Genomic DNA, 22,565 nt, shown 5'->3' on the forward strand with positions numbered 1-22,565 from the left:
CTGGCAGAAGTAAAGCTGTGAGACCGGGCGTGAGTCGTGCTTCGGTAGCTCAGTTGGTAGAGCACTTGCCCGCGAAAGGCAAAGGTCCCGAGTTCGAGTCTCGGTCGGGCACACAGTTTTAATCTGCCAGGAAGTTTCATATCAGCGCACACTCCGCTGCAGAGTGAAAATCTCATTCTGGAAACGTCCCCCAGGCTGTGGCTAAGCCATGTCTCCGCAATATCCTTTCTTTCAGGAGTGCTAGTTCTGCAAGGTTCGCAGGAGAGCTTCTGTAAAGTTTGGAAGGTAGGAGACGAGGTACTGGCAGAAGTAAAGCTGTGAGACCGGGCGTGAGTCGTGCTTCGGTAGCTCAGTTGGTAGAGCACTTGCCCGCGAAAGGCAAAGGTCCCGAGTTCGAGTCTCGGTCGGGCACACAGTTTTAATCTGCCAGGAAGTTTCATATCAGCGCACACTCCGCTGCAGAGTGAAAATCTCATTCTGGAAACGTCCCCCAGGCTGTGGCTAAGCCATGTCTCCGCAATATCCTTTCTTTCAGGAGTGCTAGTTCTGCAAGGTTCGCAGGAGAGCTTCTGTAAAGTTTGGAAGGTAGGAGACGAGGTACTGGCAGAAGTAAAGCTGTGAGACCGGGCGTGAGTCGTGCTTCGGTAGCTCAGTTGGTAGAGCACTTGCCCGCGAAAGGCAAAGGTCCCGAGTTCGAGTCTCGGTCGGGCACACAGTTTTAATCTGCCAGGAAGTTTCATAGTGTCATATTGCCAGTCAAGGGAGTCATTAATGAGGGAAGCATAAGATGGATAGGTGGACACCAAGGAGAACTGGCAAGTATATTTGCAGAGGACATCATATCAGAATGACAGTGGTAATTTGGCAGCTCCTAGATAGAGGCTCATGACTGAACTGGTGGGGAACACACCAATAACCAAGTTGATTCTGCAGTGATGAATCACATTAAGGCTGCGTAAAATGAATGGTCATGCAGATGAATGTAAGATTCATCCATAGTCCAGCTTTGATCAGACTAAGGATTGCTACAAATGAAGAACAGTTTGGTCCACTCCCCATGACGTGCCTCTTGGAAACTGCACAACATTCAGAGATTGGACACAGAGACAAACAGGACTCAAGAGAGCACCAACATAGTTTTGTCAGCTGTTAACCCCAACCATTTCATTTCATGGTTTCAATGAAAAGGGGTGCAGTGGTACCAAGATGTAAGTATGGTAAAAGAAATTCCTTTTGCCAACAAAAATTCTTACAGATAGTTTGTTTAGTGGAAAAGAACATAAGAAAGCTGTGTTCTGCAGAAGGAGAGATCCAAGTGTGACAATGAATGTGTCAAATTTGAAAGAAATGTGGATTCAATTATGTTGAAGGAAATAATATTAAGCTGATTCAGAATATCTGTCATTGGTGTGCATCCTTCCACAGGTCCTGAGAGGATCCTATATAGGATGGTAGGTCACAGAGCAGCCAGAAAATTGTTGAGAGCTTGGTGATACGTTGTTGTATATATGCCCTTGTGAGAATAAATGATGGGTGAATGTAGGTGTTGCAAAGAGAAAATGTAACACCAATGAAGGGAGATACAAACAGCAACAACTTGCAATTACATGTTGTACAGAGTGATATGGCTATGGACATTCAAGGGGATGAGCATCATCACACCACACAGAGCTGGACTGGCATCCTGAGAGGAAGACTGTAACATACTGGGGTAAAGTGTGGAAGATTGAAGCAGTCTTGAGGCTGTATTTTTGTTTCTCACAGGCAAATAACAGCTGGGGATTGTGAACATGGTAGAACTGCAGGTCTGTCCTATGCAACCTGATATCATGTACATTACATAGAAGGATAGCCATATTTAAGGATGAGATATGGGAGTTGCATTAGGGATGATCACCTTGGTAGTTTCAAAGTATCTTGTTACATACACATTGGACTATCCTACTCCATTATTTCTTCTGAGGTAGGAGTTTCCTCCCCTGGTCAGTCAGCTGTCTCTAATGTAGAGGATTGGCTGGCAATTCACACTGGTAAAGTGGAGTTTGTCAGAGCATTGTTTTTGCATGGTGTTGATGTTGGAGGAGAGTCTCCAAGTTGTGAAAGGGGAAGACTTTATCCCTTTATTTGTCTTCTTAGTTGCTTTGCATTTGATGGATGAGGAGCCAGACATTTGAAGACCAGAGGTAAGCAGCAAATATTCTCAGGACCATTCTCTCCATATGAGCTGCAAGGGACTTCTTGTGATATTGTGCAAATACATAGGTGGTAGATGAGGATGTTGCTTTAGTGTTCAGGGATTTTGTAAGTGTGGTGTTGATCATGGTGCAGTTACAATAGTGCTGTAATTGGCAGATAATTGTACATAAGGCTTTTGGATGACAATATTTCCTGGGCAACAGTAAGTGAAACCTTTCCCTCATCCAGATCTCCTGTATAGCCTGCTTATGAAGGAGGAAGTAGCATGTCCTATGTATTTAATGCAGTGGGGAGGGGATGTGCAATCTCCCTCAAGTGCAACTCTATAACAATTTATGTATTTGGCTGTATTTTTATAGGACATGTAAGTCTGTTGTAAGTGTTGACACTGGTAGCAATGCATCAGGTTTCATATACAGGGTGAGTCATCTAATGTTACCGTTGGATATATTTTGTAAACCACATCAAATACTGATGAACCGATTCCACAGACCGAATGTGAGGAGATGGGCTACTGTAAATGTTTAATACAAACCATACAAAAATGCACGGAAGTATGTTTTTAACACAAACTTGCATTTTTTAAAATAGAACCCCGTTAGTTTTGTTAGCACATCTGAACATATAAACAAATAAGTAATCAGTGCCGTTTGTTGCATTGTAAAATGTTAATTACATCCGGAGATATTGTAACCTAAAGTTGACGCTTGAGTACCACTCCTCCACTGTTCGATCGTGCGTATCAGAGAGCACCGAATTACGTAGGGATCCAAAGGAAACGGTGATGGACCTTAGGTACAGAAGAGACTGGAACAGTACATTACGTCCACATGCTAACACCTTTTTATTGGTCTTTTTCACTGACGCACATGTACATTACCATAGGACGTGGAGGACGCATAAATTGGCCAGCCCATGCTCCTGATCTTACACCTCTGGACTTCTTTCTGTGGGGTACGTTAAAGGAGAATGTGTACCGTGATGTGCCTACAACCCCAGAAGATATGAAACAACGTATTGTGGCAGCCTGCGGCGACATTACACCAGATGTACTGCGACGTGTACGACATTCATTACGCCAGAGATTGCAATTGTGTGCAGCAAATGATGGCCACCACATTGAAAATCTATTGGCCTGACATGTCGGGACACACTCTGTTCCACTCCGTAATTGAAAACGGAAACCACGCGTGTACGTGTACCTCACCCCTCATGGTAATGTACATGTGCGTCAGTGAAAAAGACCAATAAAAAGGTGTTAGCATGTGGATGTAATGTGCTGTTCCAGTCTCTTCTGTACCTAAGGTCCATCACCGTTCCCTTTGGATCCCTACGTAATTCGGTGCTCTCCGATACGCACGATCGAACAGCAGAGGAGTGGTACTGAAGCGTCAACTTTAGGTTACAATATCTCCGGATGTAATTAACATTTTACAATGCAAAAAACAGCACTGATTACGTATTTGTTTATATGTTCAGATGTGCTAACAAAACTAATGGGGTTCCATTTAAAAAAACGTAGGTTTGTGTTAAAAAACATACTTCCGTGCATTTTTTTATGGTTTGTATTAACCAATTACACTAGCCCCTCTCCTCATGTTCAGTCTGTGGAATCGATTAATCAGTATTTGATGTGGTTTATGAACTATATCCAGCGGTAATGTTAAGTGACTCACCCTGTATAGCATCTTATGTTGATGGTATCACATCCTACTTCTATCTGTGTCGGAGTCCATACAACTGAATGTAAAGGAATAGGGTACAGGTAGGCTCTGAGTCAGTTTCTATCCTCTTCAAAACTTGGACAGCTTTTATGCCCTGATCAGAAAGGTAACTACAGATATCACCCATGATCATGCCATCAAGCAGCAGGGTGGTAACAAGTCCATATGTGTAATTCACTGTGCAATATGCTCTACACAGATGAGGTATCCACAGAGGAGCATCAACAATTTTTTGAGTGTGAAATGCACTGTCTTGATCAGTAGGGTTCCAATATGTAGCTGAGAGGATGACTTAAGAAGGTTTGCAGTTTCTTTCTTCCATGGACTAGAAAAGAAAGAGACAACAGCATGGAATTAATAACAGGACAGGCTTGCAGTATGGAAAAAGAAGCACTACTGCAAGGGCTGAGGGCCCACGCTCACCATAGAGTATTCACAATAAGAGTAGTGAGCCCTCAGGGGAGAACCCTCTTGTCTGTTTCATCTTCATTGATGATATGTTCACGACGTGGACCCTGGGCCAAGACACACCACGCTCATACCTGCGCAGTCTAAACACCAGCTCCCCTAGCCATTTCGCCTCATCAGTGCATCCAGAACAGCCACTGTCCATGTAATGGCTACCTACGATCAACAGCCCCTCCATTTTAATAGCTATCATCCCTTCCACATTAAAATGTCCCTAATACAGTCTAGTTATCAATTAACAATGCATCTATAGTGACAGTGCCAGAGTTGCTGGTCTTACTAAGGCCTTCACCGTCAAACAAGTTCTCAGATAGGAATTTGAATCCTCCTCCTCTGAAACGTGAGTAGAAGTTAACTATGTTATCACCTTGTAGGGTGTCTGGAAAGTTCCTAATAATTCAGTGAAAGCTTTCAGTTTTATACATTGGGGTGACAAAAGTCTTGGGATACCTCCTAATATTCTGCTGGATGTCCTTTTGCTTGGTGTAGTGCAGTAACTTGATGTGGCATGGACTCAACATGTCGTTGGAAGTCCCCTGCATAAATAGTGAGACATGCTGCCTCTATAGCCATCCACAATGTGGAGTGTTGCTGGCGCAGGTGCATGAACTGATCCCTCAATTATGTCCCATAAATGTTCAATTGGAATCATGTCAAGTGATCTGGGTGGCCAAATCATTCACTCAAACTGTCCAGAATGTTCTTCAAACTGATTGCAAACAGCTATCGTCCAATGACATGGAACATTATCATCCATAAAAATTCCATTGATGTTTGGAAACAAGAAGACTACAAATGACTGCAAATGGTCTTCAAGTAGCCGAACATAACCCTTTCTAGTCAATGATCAGTTCAGCTGGACCAGAGGACCCAGTCCATTCCATGTAAATGCAGAACACACCATTATGGAGCCACCACCAGGTTTCACAGTGCCTTGTTGACAACTAGGGTCTATGGCTTCATGGGGTCTGCACCACACTCTGACCCTACCATCAGCTCTTACCAACTAAAATGAGGAACCAACTAAAATGAGGAACCAACTAAAATCAGGAACCAACTAAAATCAGGAACCAACTAAAATCAGGAACCAACTAAAATCAGGAACCATCTGAAATCAGGAACCATCTGACCAGGCCACAGTTTTACAGTCATCTAGGGTCCACCTAACATGGTCACAGACCCAGGAGAGGTGCTGCAAGTGTGCTGTAAACAAAGGCACTCACATCTGTCATCTGCTGCCACAGCCCATTAACAAAATTTTGCTGCATGTCCTAATGGATATGTTTGTTGTACATTCCACATTGATTTCTGTATTATTTCCTTCAGTGTTGCTTGTCTGTTACCACTGACAACTCTATGCAAATGTCACTGCTCTTGGTCATTAACCGAAGGCCTCTGGCCACCACATTGTCTGTGGTGAGTGGTATTGTCTGAAATTTTGTATTCTCAGCACTCTCTTGACACTGTGGATCTTGAAAGTTTTGTGAAGTCACAATAGATTTATTTGGAAGCTTAATCTAAGTAACATTTTTAAGATACTGCCTGTCTAATTCTTTGGGAAATTCACAAGCTGAATTCTGAATGGCTAGCTGCAGAGGGGCTACTTTGCTCATGTGTTCAGTCCAGACAAAGGCACTTAGAGGTGAGCCAGTGAGAAAGTCATATCTACTTTGCTGGAAAAGAAACACTTATGTTCACAGGAACGTGTAGTAATTAACATCATTGAACATAGTGCCAGAAGTGTGCTGTGATATGGACATAATTGCTCCAAGATAATGGCTGCTGGATATTATTGCTAGACCTCACTCCATCCTCTGGTTTCCCAATGATAGGAAATGATTCTCTACAGTACCATAGTTACCATTAATTAAGTGCACCATAATTAAAATGTAGGCAGAAGATGATAAGTAAAAACCATAACAGGTTTGTATGAACATATGACACTAAATCATGCTGGCTAGCAACAGGTCATATTCTTCCATAAATTATATTTTAAATCTGACAGCATTGATGCTAGACTTTTACTGATTGTTGCTGAGATGATAGCCATATTTAAACGTGTATTCTAAGGTGTCAAACAGTGTGATGGAGTAAGTGTAGTTATTTCAGTTCCTACAAACTGTAAATACTTTCCATCATTGCTGTTGCCTAATGAAATCACATTGTGTCTGATATGGAAAAAGTAAATATCAGTGGTTATAAACTAGCTGCACATATGAGTAGAGAGAATAAGGAGGAGTTGCCATATATGTCAAAGTTATCACTGTATAGAAAGCTTAATACAAAAAACTTTTGTCTAGAGCAACATATAGAAGCATGTGCCTGTCAACTTAAACTGAAGGAGGGCTCTTTTATAATTGTAACAGTATATAGGTCCCCTTCAGGGAACTTTCATTTATCCCTGGGAAACTTGGATGCTTTGTTGTGCTATCTGTCAGATAGGGGAAAGCAAATTATTATCTGTGGGGACTTCAATGTTGATTCACTGAAAGAGCGTAATAGGAAGAATGACCTGGAAGTCTTGCTCAGTTCTTTAAATTTTACATCTGTCATTAATTTTCCTTCTCGGGTAGTAAAGGACAGCAGCACATTGATAGATAACACTTTTATAGACCAAGACAGGTTTAAAAACATAAAATCTTGTGCTGTTGAGAATCGGCTTTCTGATCATGATGCTCAACTAGTTACAGTTTATGACATAGCTCCATTCAGTAATTCAAAACCACCCTCCAAAGTTGTGCGTTTAATTAATGACTCAACAATTAGAAATTTCAGAAAAAATGTTCAGCAGTTAGACTGGGATGAGGTGTACAAGGAACCCGATGCTAATTAAAAATATAACTTATTTCATGACACACTTGTAAGAAAATTTGAAAACTGTTTCCCCAAGAAAGTAGTCACATCTAATTATAAGAAACCATGCAAAAAACCTTAGCTTACTAAAGGAATAAAAATATCTTGTAACTACAAAAGGGAACTGTATCTAACTACAAGAATGTGACCCAGAAACAGCCAAATATTATAAAAACTACTGTGCCACATTAAGAAAGGTTATTAAAAAGTCCAGAAGCATGTGCATCATGTCTGAGATTAATACCTCTGATGACAAAATCAAAACAATTTGGAATATTATTACAAGGGAGACAGGGCAACCAAGAGTACAGGATGATGGCATCACCATCGAAGCAAATGGAAACTTGATAAACAACAAACTAGAAGTCAAAAACATTTTGAATAATCATTTTTTAAATGTTGTAGAGAAAATATGATCTAAATGTTCATTAGAAGAAGCAAGGCAGTTAGTGGAAGAGGCCTTACCCACATCATTTGATAAAATTTAAATTACACCCACCTCTCCTGCTGAAATTAGGAAGATAATAAAGTCTCTCAAGAATAAAGGCTCACATGGAATTGATGGCACTTCCAGCAGAATAATAAAAGCTTGTTCCCAAGAAATAAGTGGGATTTTTAGCCATATATGTAATAGCTCTCTGAAGCAGGGTATGTTCCCAGATAGACTGAAGTGTGCCATTCTTAAACCACTGCATAAAAAAGGGGTTACGTCTGATGTCAACAACTACTGCCCAATCTCTCTTCTGACTGCCTTATCCAAAATTTTTGAAAAAGTAATGTATTGTAGAGTAGCTTCACACCTTTATTTTTACAAAGTTTTTTCAAAATGTCAGTTTGATTTCCAGAAGGGTTTTTCAATGGAAAATGCTATATATACTTTCACTAATGAAATATTAAATGCTCTGAGTAACTGGAAGGCACCCGTTAGGATTTTTTGTGATCTATCAAAGGCTTTTGATTGTGTAAATCATGGAATACTTCTAGATGAGCTCAAGTACTGTGGTATGAATGGGACAGTGCTCCAATGTTTTAAATCATACCTAACTGGAAGAGTGCAGAAAGTTGAAATAAGCAGTTCACATAATATGCAAAAAACTGGTGATTTCTCAAACTGGTGAACAATCAAGAATGGGGTGCCAGAAGGTTCGGTCTTGGGTCCTCTGCTGTTCTTAATATATATTTATGACTTGCCATTCTATATTCACGAAGATGCAAAGCAGGTACTTTTTGCTGATCACATCCAACAGACAAGAATTAACTGGTGAAATTGTAAATGATGTTTTTCAGAAAATCATTAAGTGGTTCTCTGCAAATGGGCTCTCATTCAACTTTGACAAACCACAGTATATACAGTTCCACACAGTAAATGGAATGACACCATCAATAAATATAAACTTCGATGAGAAATCGGTAGCTAAGGTAGAATATTCAAAATTTCGAGGTGTATGCATTAATGAAGGGTTGAACTGGAAAAAAACACACTGAGGATCTGCTGAAATGTTTGAGTTCAGTTACTTATGCTATTAGGGTCATTGCAAATTTTGATGATATACATCTGAGTAAATTAGCGTACCATGCCTATTTTCATTCTCTGCTTTCGTATGGCATCATATTCTGGGGTAACTCATCATTGAGTAAAAGAGTGTTCATTGCACAAAAGCGTGTAATCAGAATAATTGCTGGAGCTCATCCAAGATCATCTTGCAGACAATTATTTAAAGAGCTAGAGATCTTCACTGTAGAATATATATATATATATATATATATATATATATATATATATATATATATATATATATATATATATTTTCTACAGAATATATATATATATATTCTAATTCAACCAGTCAGTTAAAAATTTAATAACATTAATTCTTTTTATTACCTTCTTTAATCAGACCTGCAGAGGATCACAAAGATTTTCAAACAAAAGTCTCTTTCGCAACCTAATTTGCAGCTGTACTACAAATAAATAGGTGAATATGGATTGGGGCTAAGAAATGAGAGAGGAAGCCGCCTGGTAGAATTTTGCACAGAGCACAACTTAATCATAGCTAACACTTGGTTTAAGAATCATGATAGAAGGTTGTATACATGGAAGAACCCTGGAGATACTAAAAGGTATCAGATAGATTATATAATGGTAAGACAGAGATTTAGGAACCAGGTTTTAAATTGTAAGACATTTCCAGGGGCAGATGTGGACTCTGACCACAATCTACTGGTTATGACCTGTAGATTAAAACTGAAGAAACTGCAAAAAGGTGGGAATTTAAGGAGATGGGACCTGGATAAACTGAAAGAACCAGAGGTTGTACAGAGTTTCAGGGAGAGCATAAGGGAACAATTGACAGGAATAGGGGAAAGAAATACAGTAGAAGAAGAATGGGTAGCTTTGAGGGATGAAATAGTGAAGGCAGCAGAGGATCAAGTAGGTAAAAAGACGAGGGCTAGTAGAAATCCTTGGGTAACAGAAGAAATATTGAATTTAATTGATGAAAGGAGAAAATATAAAAATGCAGTAAATGAAGCAGGCAAAAAGGAATACAAACGTCTCAAAAATGAGATCGACAGGAAGTGCAGAATGGCTAAGCAGGGATGGCTAGAGGACAAATGTAAGGATGTAGAGGCTTATCTCACTAGCGGTAAGATAGACACTGCCTACAGGAAAATTAAAGAGACCTTTGGAGATAAGAGAACCACCTGTATGAACATCAAGAGCTCAGATGGAAACCCAGTTCTAAGCAAAGAAGGGAAAGCAGAAAGGTGGAAGGAGTATATAGAGGGTCTATACAAGGGCGATGTACTTGAGGACAATATTATGGAAATGGAAGAGGATGTAGATGAAGATGAAATGGGAGATACGATACTGCGTGAAGAGTTTGACAGAGCACTGAAAGACCTGAGTCGAAACAAGGCCCCCGGAGTAGACAAAATTCCATTGGAACTACTGACGGCCTTGGGAGAGCCAGTCCTGACAAAACTCTACCATCTGGTGAGCAAGATGTATGAAACAGGCGAAATACCCTCAGACTTCAAGAAGAATGTAATAATTCCAATCCCAAAGAAAGCAGGTGTTGACAGATGTGAAAATTACCGAACAATCAGTTTAATAAGCCACAGCTGCAAAATACTAACACGAATTCTTTACAGACGAATGGAAAAACTAGTAGAAGCCGACCTCGGGGAAGATCAGTTTGGATTCCGTAGAAATACTGGAACACGTGAGGCAATACTGACCTTACGACTTATCTTAGAAGAAAGATTAAGGAAAGGCAAACCTACGTTTCTAGCATTTGTAGACTTAGAGAAAGCTTTTGACAATGTTGACTGGAATCCTCTGTTTCAAATTCTGAAGGTGGCAGGGGTAAAATACAGGGAGCGAAAGGCTATTTACAATTTGTACAGAAACCAGATGGCAGTTATAAGAGTCGAGGGTCATGAAAGGGAAGCAGTGGTTGGGAAGGGAGTGAGACAGGGTTGTAGCCTCTCCCCAATGTTATTCAATCTGTATATTGAGCAAGCAGTAAAGGAAACAAAAGAAAAATTTGGAGTAGGTATTAAAATCCATGGAGAAGAAATAAAAACTTTGAGGTTCGCCGATGACATTGTAATTCTGTCAGAGACAGCAAGGGACTTGGAAGAGCAGTTGAACGGTGTGGACAGTGTTTTGAAAGGAGGATATAAGATGAACATCAACAAAAGCAAAACGAGGATAATGGAATGTAGTCGAATTAAGTCGGGTGATGTTGAGGGTATTAGATTAGGAAATGAGACACTTAAAGTAGTAAAGGAGTTTTGCTATTTGGGGAGCAAAATAACTGATGATGGTCGAAGTAGAGAGGATATAAAATGTAGACTGGCAATGGCAAGGAAAGAGTTTCTGAAGAAGAGAAATTTGTTAACATCGAGTATAGATTTAAGTGTCAGGAAGTCATTTCTGAAAGTATTTGTATGGAGTGTAGCCATGTATGGAAGTGAAACATGGACGGTAAATAGTTTGGACAAGAAGAGAATAGAAGCTTTTGAAATGTGGTGCTACAGAAGAATGCTGAAGATTAGATGGGTAGATCACATAACTAATGAGGAAGTATTGAATAGGATTGGGGAGAAGAGAAGTTTGTGGCACAACTTGACCAGAAGAAGGGATCGGTTGGTAGGACATGTTCTGAGGCATCAAGGGATCACCAATTTAGTATTGGAAGGCAGCGTGGAGGGTAAAAATCGCAGGGGGAGACCAAGAGATGAATATACTAAGCAGATTCAGAAGGATGTAGGTTGCAGTAGGTACTGGGAGATGAAGAAGCTTGCACAGGATAGAATAGCATGGAGAGCTGCATCAAACCAGTCTCAGGACTGAAGACAACAACAACAACAACACTACAAATTCCCAGAATTCTCACCAACAAATACTACTCATTCATTTGCATTTACTAAAACTTGTTCTATGTATATTTACCACTTCTTATCATTAAACAGAATTATGCCTAAATATTTAATCAGAGTCAGACAGCCTGTGTACCACCAATACTGTACTCAAAAGCTACCAGTTTTTCCTTTCTAGTCAAGTAAATGATCTCTGATTTATCCACAATCATGGCAAGTGGTCATTTATTACACCGGGTGATACTTTGTCCAACATTATCAATTTTGTTGGAGCTAATCATTGGGCAGACTGTCCTCTACCATTTTTGTATGTTTGCTAAAAGTTAGGAGTGTTGGTTGGTTGTTTGGGGAAGGAGACCAGACAGCGTGGTCATCGGTCTCATCGGATTAGGGAAGGATGGGGAAGGAAGTCGGCCGTGCCCTTTCAGAGGAACCATCCCGGCATTTGCCTGGAGTGATTTAGGGAAATCACGGAAAACCTAAATCAGGATGGCCGGACGCGGGATTGAACCGTCGTCCTCCCGAATGCGAGTCCAGTGTCTAACCACTGCGCCACCTCGCTCGGTAGTTAGGAGTGTCATTTGGTGTCAGATATACTATATTTCAGAAATACATTAGAAAGGTATCTCTTCCTTCTCTTGTATCTACAGTTTATGAGATACTGTGTTAAAGCAAAAGTTGCAATACACACATCATATTTCCTAAAGCTGCACTGAGTTTCAAGGAGAACATTTTTATTCTTTAATCATGCCATCAGATTATTTTCTGGGATCCTATAACAGACAATCATTACTGATATTTCTGACTAACTTCATACATATGTTCTTCCATTTACACCTACCTCTGTATCTATTAGGTTGGTGTACAATTTCATGGCCTTTTTGTTTTGCATGTCAGTATTCTGGTTGCTAAGGGTCTGTTTATCGGCTGTTATTTTTTATTTGTAGTTGACTATTGCTATCTGAGTTTACATGTCATTATTTTGCCATTTGGAGATAGTGAGTGGAGCTGTGGATGTTAGAAAATGGAGTGCCAAGTGGAGAAATAGGAATATTTCTGACATATTCTTCAGTTGAATTCAACAGAGGGGTGACAGCAGCAGAGGCAGCCAGAAATATTTGTGCCATGTATGGGTATAATGTCACTGGACAGAGTATGGCAAGAAAATGGGTTTCTTGTTTAAGGAGGATCATCACATTAGTGAATCTCCATGTTCAGGAGGATCTTTAGGGTTTGAATAAGGTAATTGAAATGCATTAATCCACAATGACCAATGTCAGTGTAACCGAGAAGCAGAAAATGTGATTAACTGTGGCGATTCCACCATCATACAACATTTGCATGCAATGGGGAAGGTTCAAAAATTGTATGTGTGGGTACCGCATACTCTAAGCCAAAATCATGAAGATCAGCAGGTGGCCGTATGTGCATCTCTACTTGCTCATCATCAACTGGCTCATGAACAACAGCAACCATTCCTATCCTATATCGTTACTGGTGACAAGAAATTTTATCTTGTTGCTAACATAAAGAAAATAAGGGAATGGTGCAGCCCAAACAGTGCAGCAGTTCTCCATACAATGACCTGCATGCATCTACAAAAGATAGTATTACGCACCTGCTGGAACGCTGATGGTGCGGTGTACTACAGATTGCTTCCCTAAAATGTAACCATCAGTGCTGACATTTATTGTCAACAACTAACATGTCTTGCAGACACAATCAAAGAACAGCAACCAGGAATACTGGAAGACTGCATTAAATGATGCTACTACATGATAATACTTGCCCACATACTGCTAGACTGACAAAAAATGCTATTCAGGAGTCAGGTTGGGAAATCATTGCACACCCACATTATCTCATGCCTGAGATCTTCACCTTTTCTGATTTCTATCGAACAACCTTCAAAGAACTTCCTTTCTGGATGAAAATGCGCTACAAACATGGCTAAACAGGTTCTTTGCCTCAAAACCACATGATTTCTACAGACACAGAATTGAAAAGTTACCCTATGGGTGGCAGACTGTTGTAAATAGTGAAGAATAATATATTATTATTGACTAAAGTCCCTGTTATGTGTATCTGTTGTGTCTACTAAACTTATGAGAAAAAGAGACACTACGAAGTTATGCACCGACCTAATATATCTATATCTATACTCCAAAAACCACCTTCCAATGCATGGTGGAGGATGTTTTGTGTATCACTGTCACTTCCTCCATTTTCTGTCCCAGTCACAAATGGCACATGGGAATGACTGCTGTTGGTAAGCCTCCATGTGTTTTTGAATCTAATTTTCCTTAATGTTCTTTCCACACTATGTATGTAGGAAGAATCAGTGTATTATTAGACTCTTCTAGAAATGCACACTCTTGGAATTTTTAAAGTAAATCACAAAAGTGATGCACAAGACTACTTACTAAATGAATTGTGCTGCTATTCTTTTGATCTTCTCTATAAACTCATTCTGTTTAGTTCCCACACTAATGAGCAATTCCCAAGAATCGGCCCAAATGAGGGTTTTGTAAGCTACCTCCATATGATATCACCTCCATGGGTGGATCACACTTCCTGCAGATTCTTCCAGTGAATCTCAGACTGGCATCTGTCTTTCCTACAGTTGGTTTTATGTGACTGTTCCACTTTGAATCATTCTGTATGCTCACTACCACATTCTTAAAGTGTGTTACCATTTCCCATTAGTACTGAACAATCATGTAATCACACAACAATGGGTCTTTCCATCAACTTATGTGCAGTGTATTACATTTGTTTATGTTGAAGGTCAACTGCTGGTCCCTGCACCAAATGTTGATCATCAGCAAGTCTTCTTCCTGAATTTTGCCACAATTTTATAGTGTTATGACTTCTCTACATACAACAGTATTATCCACAAACTGATGAATATCAACTAGATTGTTTATGTATTGTGAACAGTGCTGGTCCTGTATCACTCTGTTGAAGTATGACTGAAGTTACTTTCATGCCAGAATGTTTCACTCCATTAAGAATGAAATGTTGCGTTCCATTTCCTACAAACTTTACATTTCAGTCACAAAGCTGGTCTGATAGTGTGTGGACTCACATTTTTTTATTAGAGAACAGTGAGTAACTGTATGAAAGACCTAACAGTGGAGAGTCCTGATTGGAATATCAGCAATATTATGAAAAGGAAAGTGCACAACTCACTGTAAAGATGCCAAGCTAAGTTGCAGACAGGCTCAACAAAAACACTGTTACACGCTGAGCTTTTGGCCAAAGTCTTCTTCAGGAAAGAAAAGAAAACACATGCACAGTTACACAAGCAAGCACATCTCAAGTACACATGACCACTGTCTCTAGCCATTCTTGCCAGAGCAGCGGCAGATAGAGGCTATGTGTGCAGGAGGTGTGCTTTGTTTTGTTTTCTCTCTTTTCTCAAGAAGGCTTTGGCCACAAGCTCAATGTGTAACAGTCTTTTCATTGCACCTGTCTGCAACTCAATGTGTCATATGTGTTGTGAGTAGCAATAGTAGACTTCTAGAGGCTGTTAGGTACAACAATATTATGAAAAGGTTCATAATATTGTTGTACCTAACAGCCTCTAGAAGTCTAGGAATACCACATCAACATGAGCAGTATCAACTGTCTTCTGTGTCTCATGAATGAACAGAGTCAGCTGCACTTCACATGATACACATTTGTAGAATTCATGTTGATGGCTACAGAACAGATTTTTGGTCTCCAGAAAAGTCATAACAGGCAAGCTTGAAACGTGTTCTAAAATTCTACAATGAACTGACATCAGCAGTATAGGCCCATAGTTGTGTGCATTTTTTAGCTAAAGATTCTAGAAAATGTAAATGACCTGGACATTATTACATTCATTTGAAACACATGGAAGAGGCCTGGAGATACTAGAAGGTATCAAATAGATTATATAATGGTAAGACAGAGATTCAGGAACTAGGTTTTAAATTGTAAGACATTTCCAGGGGCAGATGAGGACTCTGACCACAATCTATTGGTTAAGAACTGTAGATTAAAAATAAAGAAACTGCAAAAAGGTGGGAAATGGAGGAGATGGGACCTGGATAAACTGAAAGAACTAGAGCTTGTAGAGAGCTTCGGGGAGAGCATTAGGGAATGATTGACAAGAATGGGGGGAAGAAATACAGTAGAAGAAGAATGGGTAGCTTTGAGAGATGAAATAGTGAAGGTAGCAGAGGATCAAGTAGGTAAAAAGGCAAGGGCTAATAGAAATCCTTGGGTAATAGAAGAGATATTGAATTTAATTGATGAAAGGAGAAAATATAAAAATGCTGTAAATGAACCAGGCAAAAAGGAATACAAACGTCTCAAAAATGAGATCAACATGAAGTGCAAAATGGCTAAGCAGGGATGGCTAGAGGACAAATGTAAGGATGTAGAGGCTTATCTCACTAAGGATAAGATAGATACTACCTACAGGAAAATTAAAGAGACCTTTGGAGAAAAGAGAACCACTTGCATGAATATCAAGAGCTCAGATGGAACCCCAGTTATAAGCAAAGAAGGGAAAGCAGAAAGGTGGAAGGAGTATATAGGGGGTCTATGCAAGGGCGATGTTCTTGAGGACAATATCATAGAAATGGAAGAGAATGCAGATGAAGATAAAATATGAGATATGATACTGTGTGAAGAATTGACAGAGCACTGAAAGACCAAAGTCAAAACAAGGTCCTGGGAGTACACAACATTCCATTAGAACTGCTGACAGCCTTGGGAGAACCAGTCCTGACAAAACTCTACCATCTGTTGAGCAAGATGTATGAGAAAGGCGAAATACACCAACTTCGAGGAGAATATAATAATTCCTATCCCAAAGAAAGCAGATGTTGACAAATGTGAAAATTACCGAACTATAAGTTTAAAAACCCACGGCTACAAAATACTAACACGAATTCTTTACAGACAAATGGAAAAACTGGTAGAAGCCGACCTCGGGGAAGATCAGTTTGGATTCCGTAGAAATGTTGGAACATGTGTGGCAATACTGCCCTACAACTTATCTTAGAAAATAGATTAAGGAAAGGCAAACCTACACTTCTAGCATTTGTAGACTTAGAGAAAGCTTTTGACAATGGTGACTGGAATACTCTCTTTCAAATTCTGAAGGTGGCAGGGATAAAGTACAGGGAGCAAAAGGTTATTTACAATTTGTACAGAAATCAGATGTCAGTTATAAGAGGCGAGGGACATGAAAGGGAAACAGTGGTTGAGAAGGGAGTGAGACAGGGTTGTAGCCTTTCCCCGATGTTATTCAATCTGTATATTGAGCAAGCAGTAAAGGAAACAAAAGAAAACTTTGGAGTAGGAATTAAAATCTATGGAGAAGAAATAAAAGCTTTGAGGTTCGCCGATGACACTGTAATTCTGTCAGGGACAGCAACGGAACTCGAAGAGCAGCTGAACAGAATCGACAGTGTCTTGAAAGATGGATACAAGATGAACATGAACTAAAGAAAAACGATGATAATGGAATGTAGTCAAATTAAATCGGATGATGCTGAGGGAATTAGATTAGGAAATGAGACACTTAAAGTAGTAAATGAGTTTTGCTATTTGGGAAGCAAAATAACTGATGATGGTTGAAGTAGAGAGGATATTAACTTCAGACTGGCAATGGCAAGGAAAGCATTTCTGAAGAAGAGAAATTTGTTAACATCGAGTATAGATTTAAGCATGAAGAAGTCGCTTTTGAAAGTATTTGTATGGAGTGTAGCCATGCATGGAAGTGAAACGTGGACGATAAGTAGTTTAGACAAGAAGAGAATAGAAACTTTGGAAATGTGGTGCTACAGCAGAATGCTGAATATTAGATGGATAGATCACATAACTAATGAGGGGGTACTGAATAGAATTGGAGAGAAGAGAAATTTGTGGCACAACTTGACTAGAAGAAGGGATTGGTTGGGAGGGCATATTCTGAGGCATGAAGGGATCACCAATTTAGTATTGGAGGGCAGTGTGGAGGATAAAAATCGTAGAGGGAGACCAAGAGATGAATACACTAAACAGATTCAGAAGGATGTAGGTTGCAGTATGTACTGGGAGACTAAGAAGCTTGCTCAGGATAGAGTAACAGGGAGAGATGCATCAAACCAGTCTCTGTAATGAAGACAACAACAACAACAACATTGAAACACTTTGTTCCTCTAGTGACCTGTGGTAGGCTGCTACTACAAGAAGAGAACGTGTTGTTCAATGTGCTATGTAGAATTGTAAAGCTATTACATCAGGCCCAGTTACCTTCCCTTCTCTTGAGTACTTTCAGTTGTTTTTCTCTATCACAGTCACTTATTTTTATATATGTTATTATAGCATTAGTGCAACAACTGAAAAGAGGAACTGCAGAGAAATTTTCTGCAGTGATGCAATTTTGGAAGAAGTAATTTAGTATTTTGACCTTCTCGCTGTCACCTTCTGTTTCAGTGTCATTATGGCCACTGAGTATTTGGCATGGTGGGTTTGATATGTTTTCCAATTTAACATAGGATTAAAACTTTTAGGATTGTCTGTCACCCTTATAATGCAAGAGGGTAATCTATAATATCTTCCTCTCACATGTAACTGGATAATCCGTTTAAAACATGAGAGGAATACCGTACTGGCCAGGTGCTTCATTTGGTTTCACAATTGCCTTCCAACATGAAAGGCACTTATATCCACCTTTAAATACTGAATTTAACTTTTCAAATATACATTTGTTGTCCTCTATTTTACCACCAAACTGATCCATGAATGGTAGCACAAAAGTTAGAAATTCTGTTATGCCTAGTACAAAACCAAGGTGTGTGATTTACACCTATATATGTGAAGAATCTGCCCAAAGAATCTTAACTGGTAAGTTTAAACTTTATGTTAAATTCAAGATAAATTTTCTTATTTAATTTTGCAGGGACTGTGCAAAATTTAATTTATGATCTTATTCGATGCAATTTAATGTTTAATAATCTACTATAGCAAACATTTTCAAAATGCAGTTTTCTTGCAAATTTATTTCATACGTTTAGTAACAATTCTTACTACAGTGGCAATATGATGACTAAAATTTGTTTTCTTGTTAATAATGCCTATAATGTGAGACGTACTTATCAGAAATATATATGAAATATTTATCATTCATGTAGTCTGTTCCAGTAGTTGTTTGAGGTAGTAGTCAGTGAATGTGGAAAGTACTATTTTTGATTACCATTTGTGTGTGCCCGAAGTACTTAATGCATCAATACCCAGTAATTATTTGACAACTTAGAAGTCACTCCTGAGTGTTATCACAGCTGAGTCCTTTAGTGAGCTTAGAACACTGTAGTTTAATCTGGTGGCCAACAAAGACAAGTGATTACTTATTTAGACTGGAACAAATGTTCACAGTTCAGCTGTAGTATCATTAACTTAAACTTTTGTTTGTTTATATTTATTCATTTATTCATTTATTTATTTATTTATTTATTTAGTGTCTTGAACCAGGGACACAGAAACAACAGAGAGGCTTCTTCCTGTCGCAGCCCTCAGTGGTTCACAAGCCCACAACAGACCACAGCAGTCCAACCAACCCACCGCCACCCCACACTGAACCCAGGGTTATTGTGTGGTTTGGCCCCCAGTAGAGTAACCCCAAATGTTTGCATGGTAGAGTAATTATGGTGTACACATGCATGGAGACAGTGTTCGTGCAGCGATTGCTGACATAGTGTAACTGAGGCAGAGTAAGGGTAACCAGCCTGCATTCACCAAGGCAGATGAAAAACCACCTTAAAACCATCCACAGGCTGGCTGGCACACCAGACCTCAACACTAATCTGCCGGGCGGCTTAATGCCGGGGACTGGCACACCTTTCCACCTGGTAATCAGTGCGGCTAGCTGAGTGGGCCAACTTTTGTTTACTACAGTAAACACCTGTCTTGAAAAATTAAGTTTCTCTCTTCTAAATATGTTGCATAAGTTGCAGCATATTAGCTTATGAGACAACAGGTCAGCCAGACATGTACTGTGTCCATGCACTAGACTAGTAGCCTTTGTTTTGGTACCTCTCCCTGCTTAGTGAGGCTTTTAGTCAGTTTGTCACCCTTTTCTAGGCATATGCTGGGCTGGTCTCCAATCTCCACATCAGACAAAATTAAAGACAAACAGTTTAAATAGGATATGGTACACAGAGCATATTTCACATAAGTCACAGAACAGGTACAACACACAGCATAGGGCATCTGTCCACAAAGTAAAAATAAAAATAATTGCCAAACCATGAACTGGGTTGTATCCCATAACTACAGAGCCACACAAGAGAGGAGGAGAAGATTGTTGCAAATCTTTAGCAGCTATCAACTTACCTTTAAAGAATATTTCACTCTACAACGAAGTGTACACTGTTACAAATCTCCTTGCTAGATGAAAAGTAGGTGCTAGCCTGGTACCTGAATTATGATCTTTGCCAACTGAGGCAGCCCATGAGATGTGTTTAGATAGCTCACTTTTTAGGAGCATTACTCATAAAAGGCACTGATCTGGGTCCAAGTTCCAGTTAGCACATTTTGAATTATACTATTTACTCTCTACATTTGCTTGTGATCTGGTACGGTGTTTTGTTTATGTCATGGCAAGCATTCATATACTTAAACTATTTTTGTGCCTTTTAATACCTTCATAAGATATTGCTGTTTTACTCTGTACCTGTTTTTATTGCCCTGAAATTTCTTTGTTTCTAAACCTCTGTTATTTAAATGTGGCATGTATTTGAATGTAGCCTATTTCTGAAACCTGTTTCATTATATGACCATTCAAATTCTATATACAAACAGAATATTCATGTTTTATTATCAGTTATAGATTTAATTTATGAGTTAATTAAAAGGAGCATTTTCTGTACGTACCTCAATTTCCAGAGTATTGTACAGATATTCAACATCCAGGATACTCTGAATGGTTTTTCCTGTGTGTTTAGACAAATATTTATACAGCTCAGAGTTTTCTTCATTAATTTTTTGTATTTCTGGTGAATTATACATCTGCTGAAGTTCTTTCTCGTATCTGGGGCATGGCTTCTTCATTACAATCAACTATAAAGAAAATTACAGTCAGAAATGTATAAAAGTATCTACTGGAGGAATGATATTTTGGATAGAACTAGTACCAACGTATATGACATTTGCATGTACAGAGACAGCAAAAGACGAAACCAGAAAGGCTTATTTTTTTAAAAAAAGGCTGGTCTCAGGTGTAGTCCCACACCAAGTTAACATAGCCTACTTCACACAATATATCTAATGCATTACATTGTACAGTGTCTCCTTTCTCTGCATGAAGAATATTATGTAGTTTGGACTGCTAACCAATGACTGATTAATGTCCAAACCCAGAAACAGCAAAAAAAATAATTTTTACAAAATTGAGAATTGTTTAGTGTGTTTTCTATCATCATTACATTTTTAAATATACAGAGCTTTACAGTGAATAAAGTAGTTAGATGTGGAGTTGTATATACATGATGAATCAGCTACAGCTATCATATAATTATTTCTCAGACCAATGTGTAATCAATACCCCTCCCCCTCCCACCATATACACATAAAATGATAAAATAGTAGTACATTCCATAAAAAAATTAACTTAAACTGTCATTCTAAAAATAATGGAAATGCTATTTTGCAATGCCATAAATACAACATTCATAACAATAATTTTTTTTCATCACAATGGAGTTTGATGCATAGTCTACTAGAAATACATTATGAGGTATCATCATTGTACTCTGATAATTACTGTTTGCTCCAATTAGAACCACTGCTAGCATGGTACCTGTACCAAGTGCAACCAGATGTGTTCTGTTTTCATATATGTTCAAAATGGTGGCTATTAGTAGCAGGTATCCATGCTTTTAGTCTTGAACACAATGAGTTCCTACACACTGCAAAGAATTAAATACAAAAGAGCTCTAATCTGGTATTTAATTTACGTTCGTTCGTCATGACAAAATACAATCTTTTAAAGAATCTTTTATCTCTCACCATAGAACTGTGTCTTGGTTCAGAGGAACAGGCTGGTTAACATACAGGTTCACAAGTTCTCTTTGCCCAATGGAGCACTGAGGTAACCTTTGTTCAATATATGCTATAGAAGAGCCAGCTCCACACCAGGTGCGGATCCAGTGGGGCAATAGACATGTAGCTAGACAATGTACACTACTGGCCATTAAAATTGCTACACCAAGAAGAAATGCAGATGATAAACGGGTATTCATTGGACAAATATATTATACTAGAACTGACATATGAGTACATTTTCACACAATTTGGGTGCATAGATCCTGAGAAATCAGTACCCAGAATAACCATCTATGGTCATAATAATGGCCTTGATATGCCTGGGCATTGAGTCAAACACAGCTAGGATGGCGTGTACAGGTACAGCTGCCCATGCAGCTTCAACACGATACCACAGTTCATCAAGAGTAGTGACTGGCGTATTGTGACGAGCCAGTTGCTCGGCCGCCATTGACCAGACATTTTCAGTTGGTGAGAGATCTGGAGAATGTGCTGGCCAGGGCAGCAGTCGAACATTTTCTGTATCCAGAAAGGCCCTCACAGGACCTGCAACATGCGGTCATACATTATCCTGCTGAAATGTAGGATTTCGCAGGGACTGAATGAAGGGTAGAGCCATGAGTAGTAACACATCTGAAATGTAACGTCCACTGTTCAAAGTACCGTCAATGCGAACAAGAGGAGACCGAGACGTGTAACCAATGGCACACCATACCACCATGCCGGGTGATACGCCGGTACAGCGATGACGAATACACGCTTCCAATGTGCATTCACCGCGATGTGGCCAAAAACGGATGCGGCCATCATGATGCTGTAAACAGAACCTGGATTCATCCAAAAAAATGACTTTCTGCCATTCGTGCACCCAGGTTT

At 39.3% G+C, this 22,565-nt stretch overlaps 1 protein-coding gene across 1 annotated transcript in view; it reads right to left on the reverse strand.

The window, feature by feature from the left end:
- Nucleotides 1-22,565, reverse strand: part of LOC126183336 (lysosomal acid phosphatase-like) — a 190,076-nt gene that overhangs the window by 32,927 nt on the left and 134,584 nt on the right. Inside the window, exon 4 of the mRNA XM_049925200.1 lies at nucleotides 20,520-20,705. Coding sequence (XP_049781157.1) covers nucleotides 20,520-20,705 — 186 coding nt within the window. The remainder of the gene's footprint in view (nucleotides 1-20,519; nucleotides 20,706-22,565) is intronic.

Source organism: Schistocerca cancellata, chromosome 4 (genome assembly GCF_023864275.1).
Source record: "Schistocerca cancellata isolate TAMUIC-IGC-003103 chromosome 4, iqSchCanc2.1, whole genome shotgun sequence".
In the NCBI taxonomy this organism is placed as follows: domain Eukaryota; kingdom Metazoa; phylum Arthropoda; class Insecta; order Orthoptera; family Acrididae; genus Schistocerca; species Schistocerca cancellata.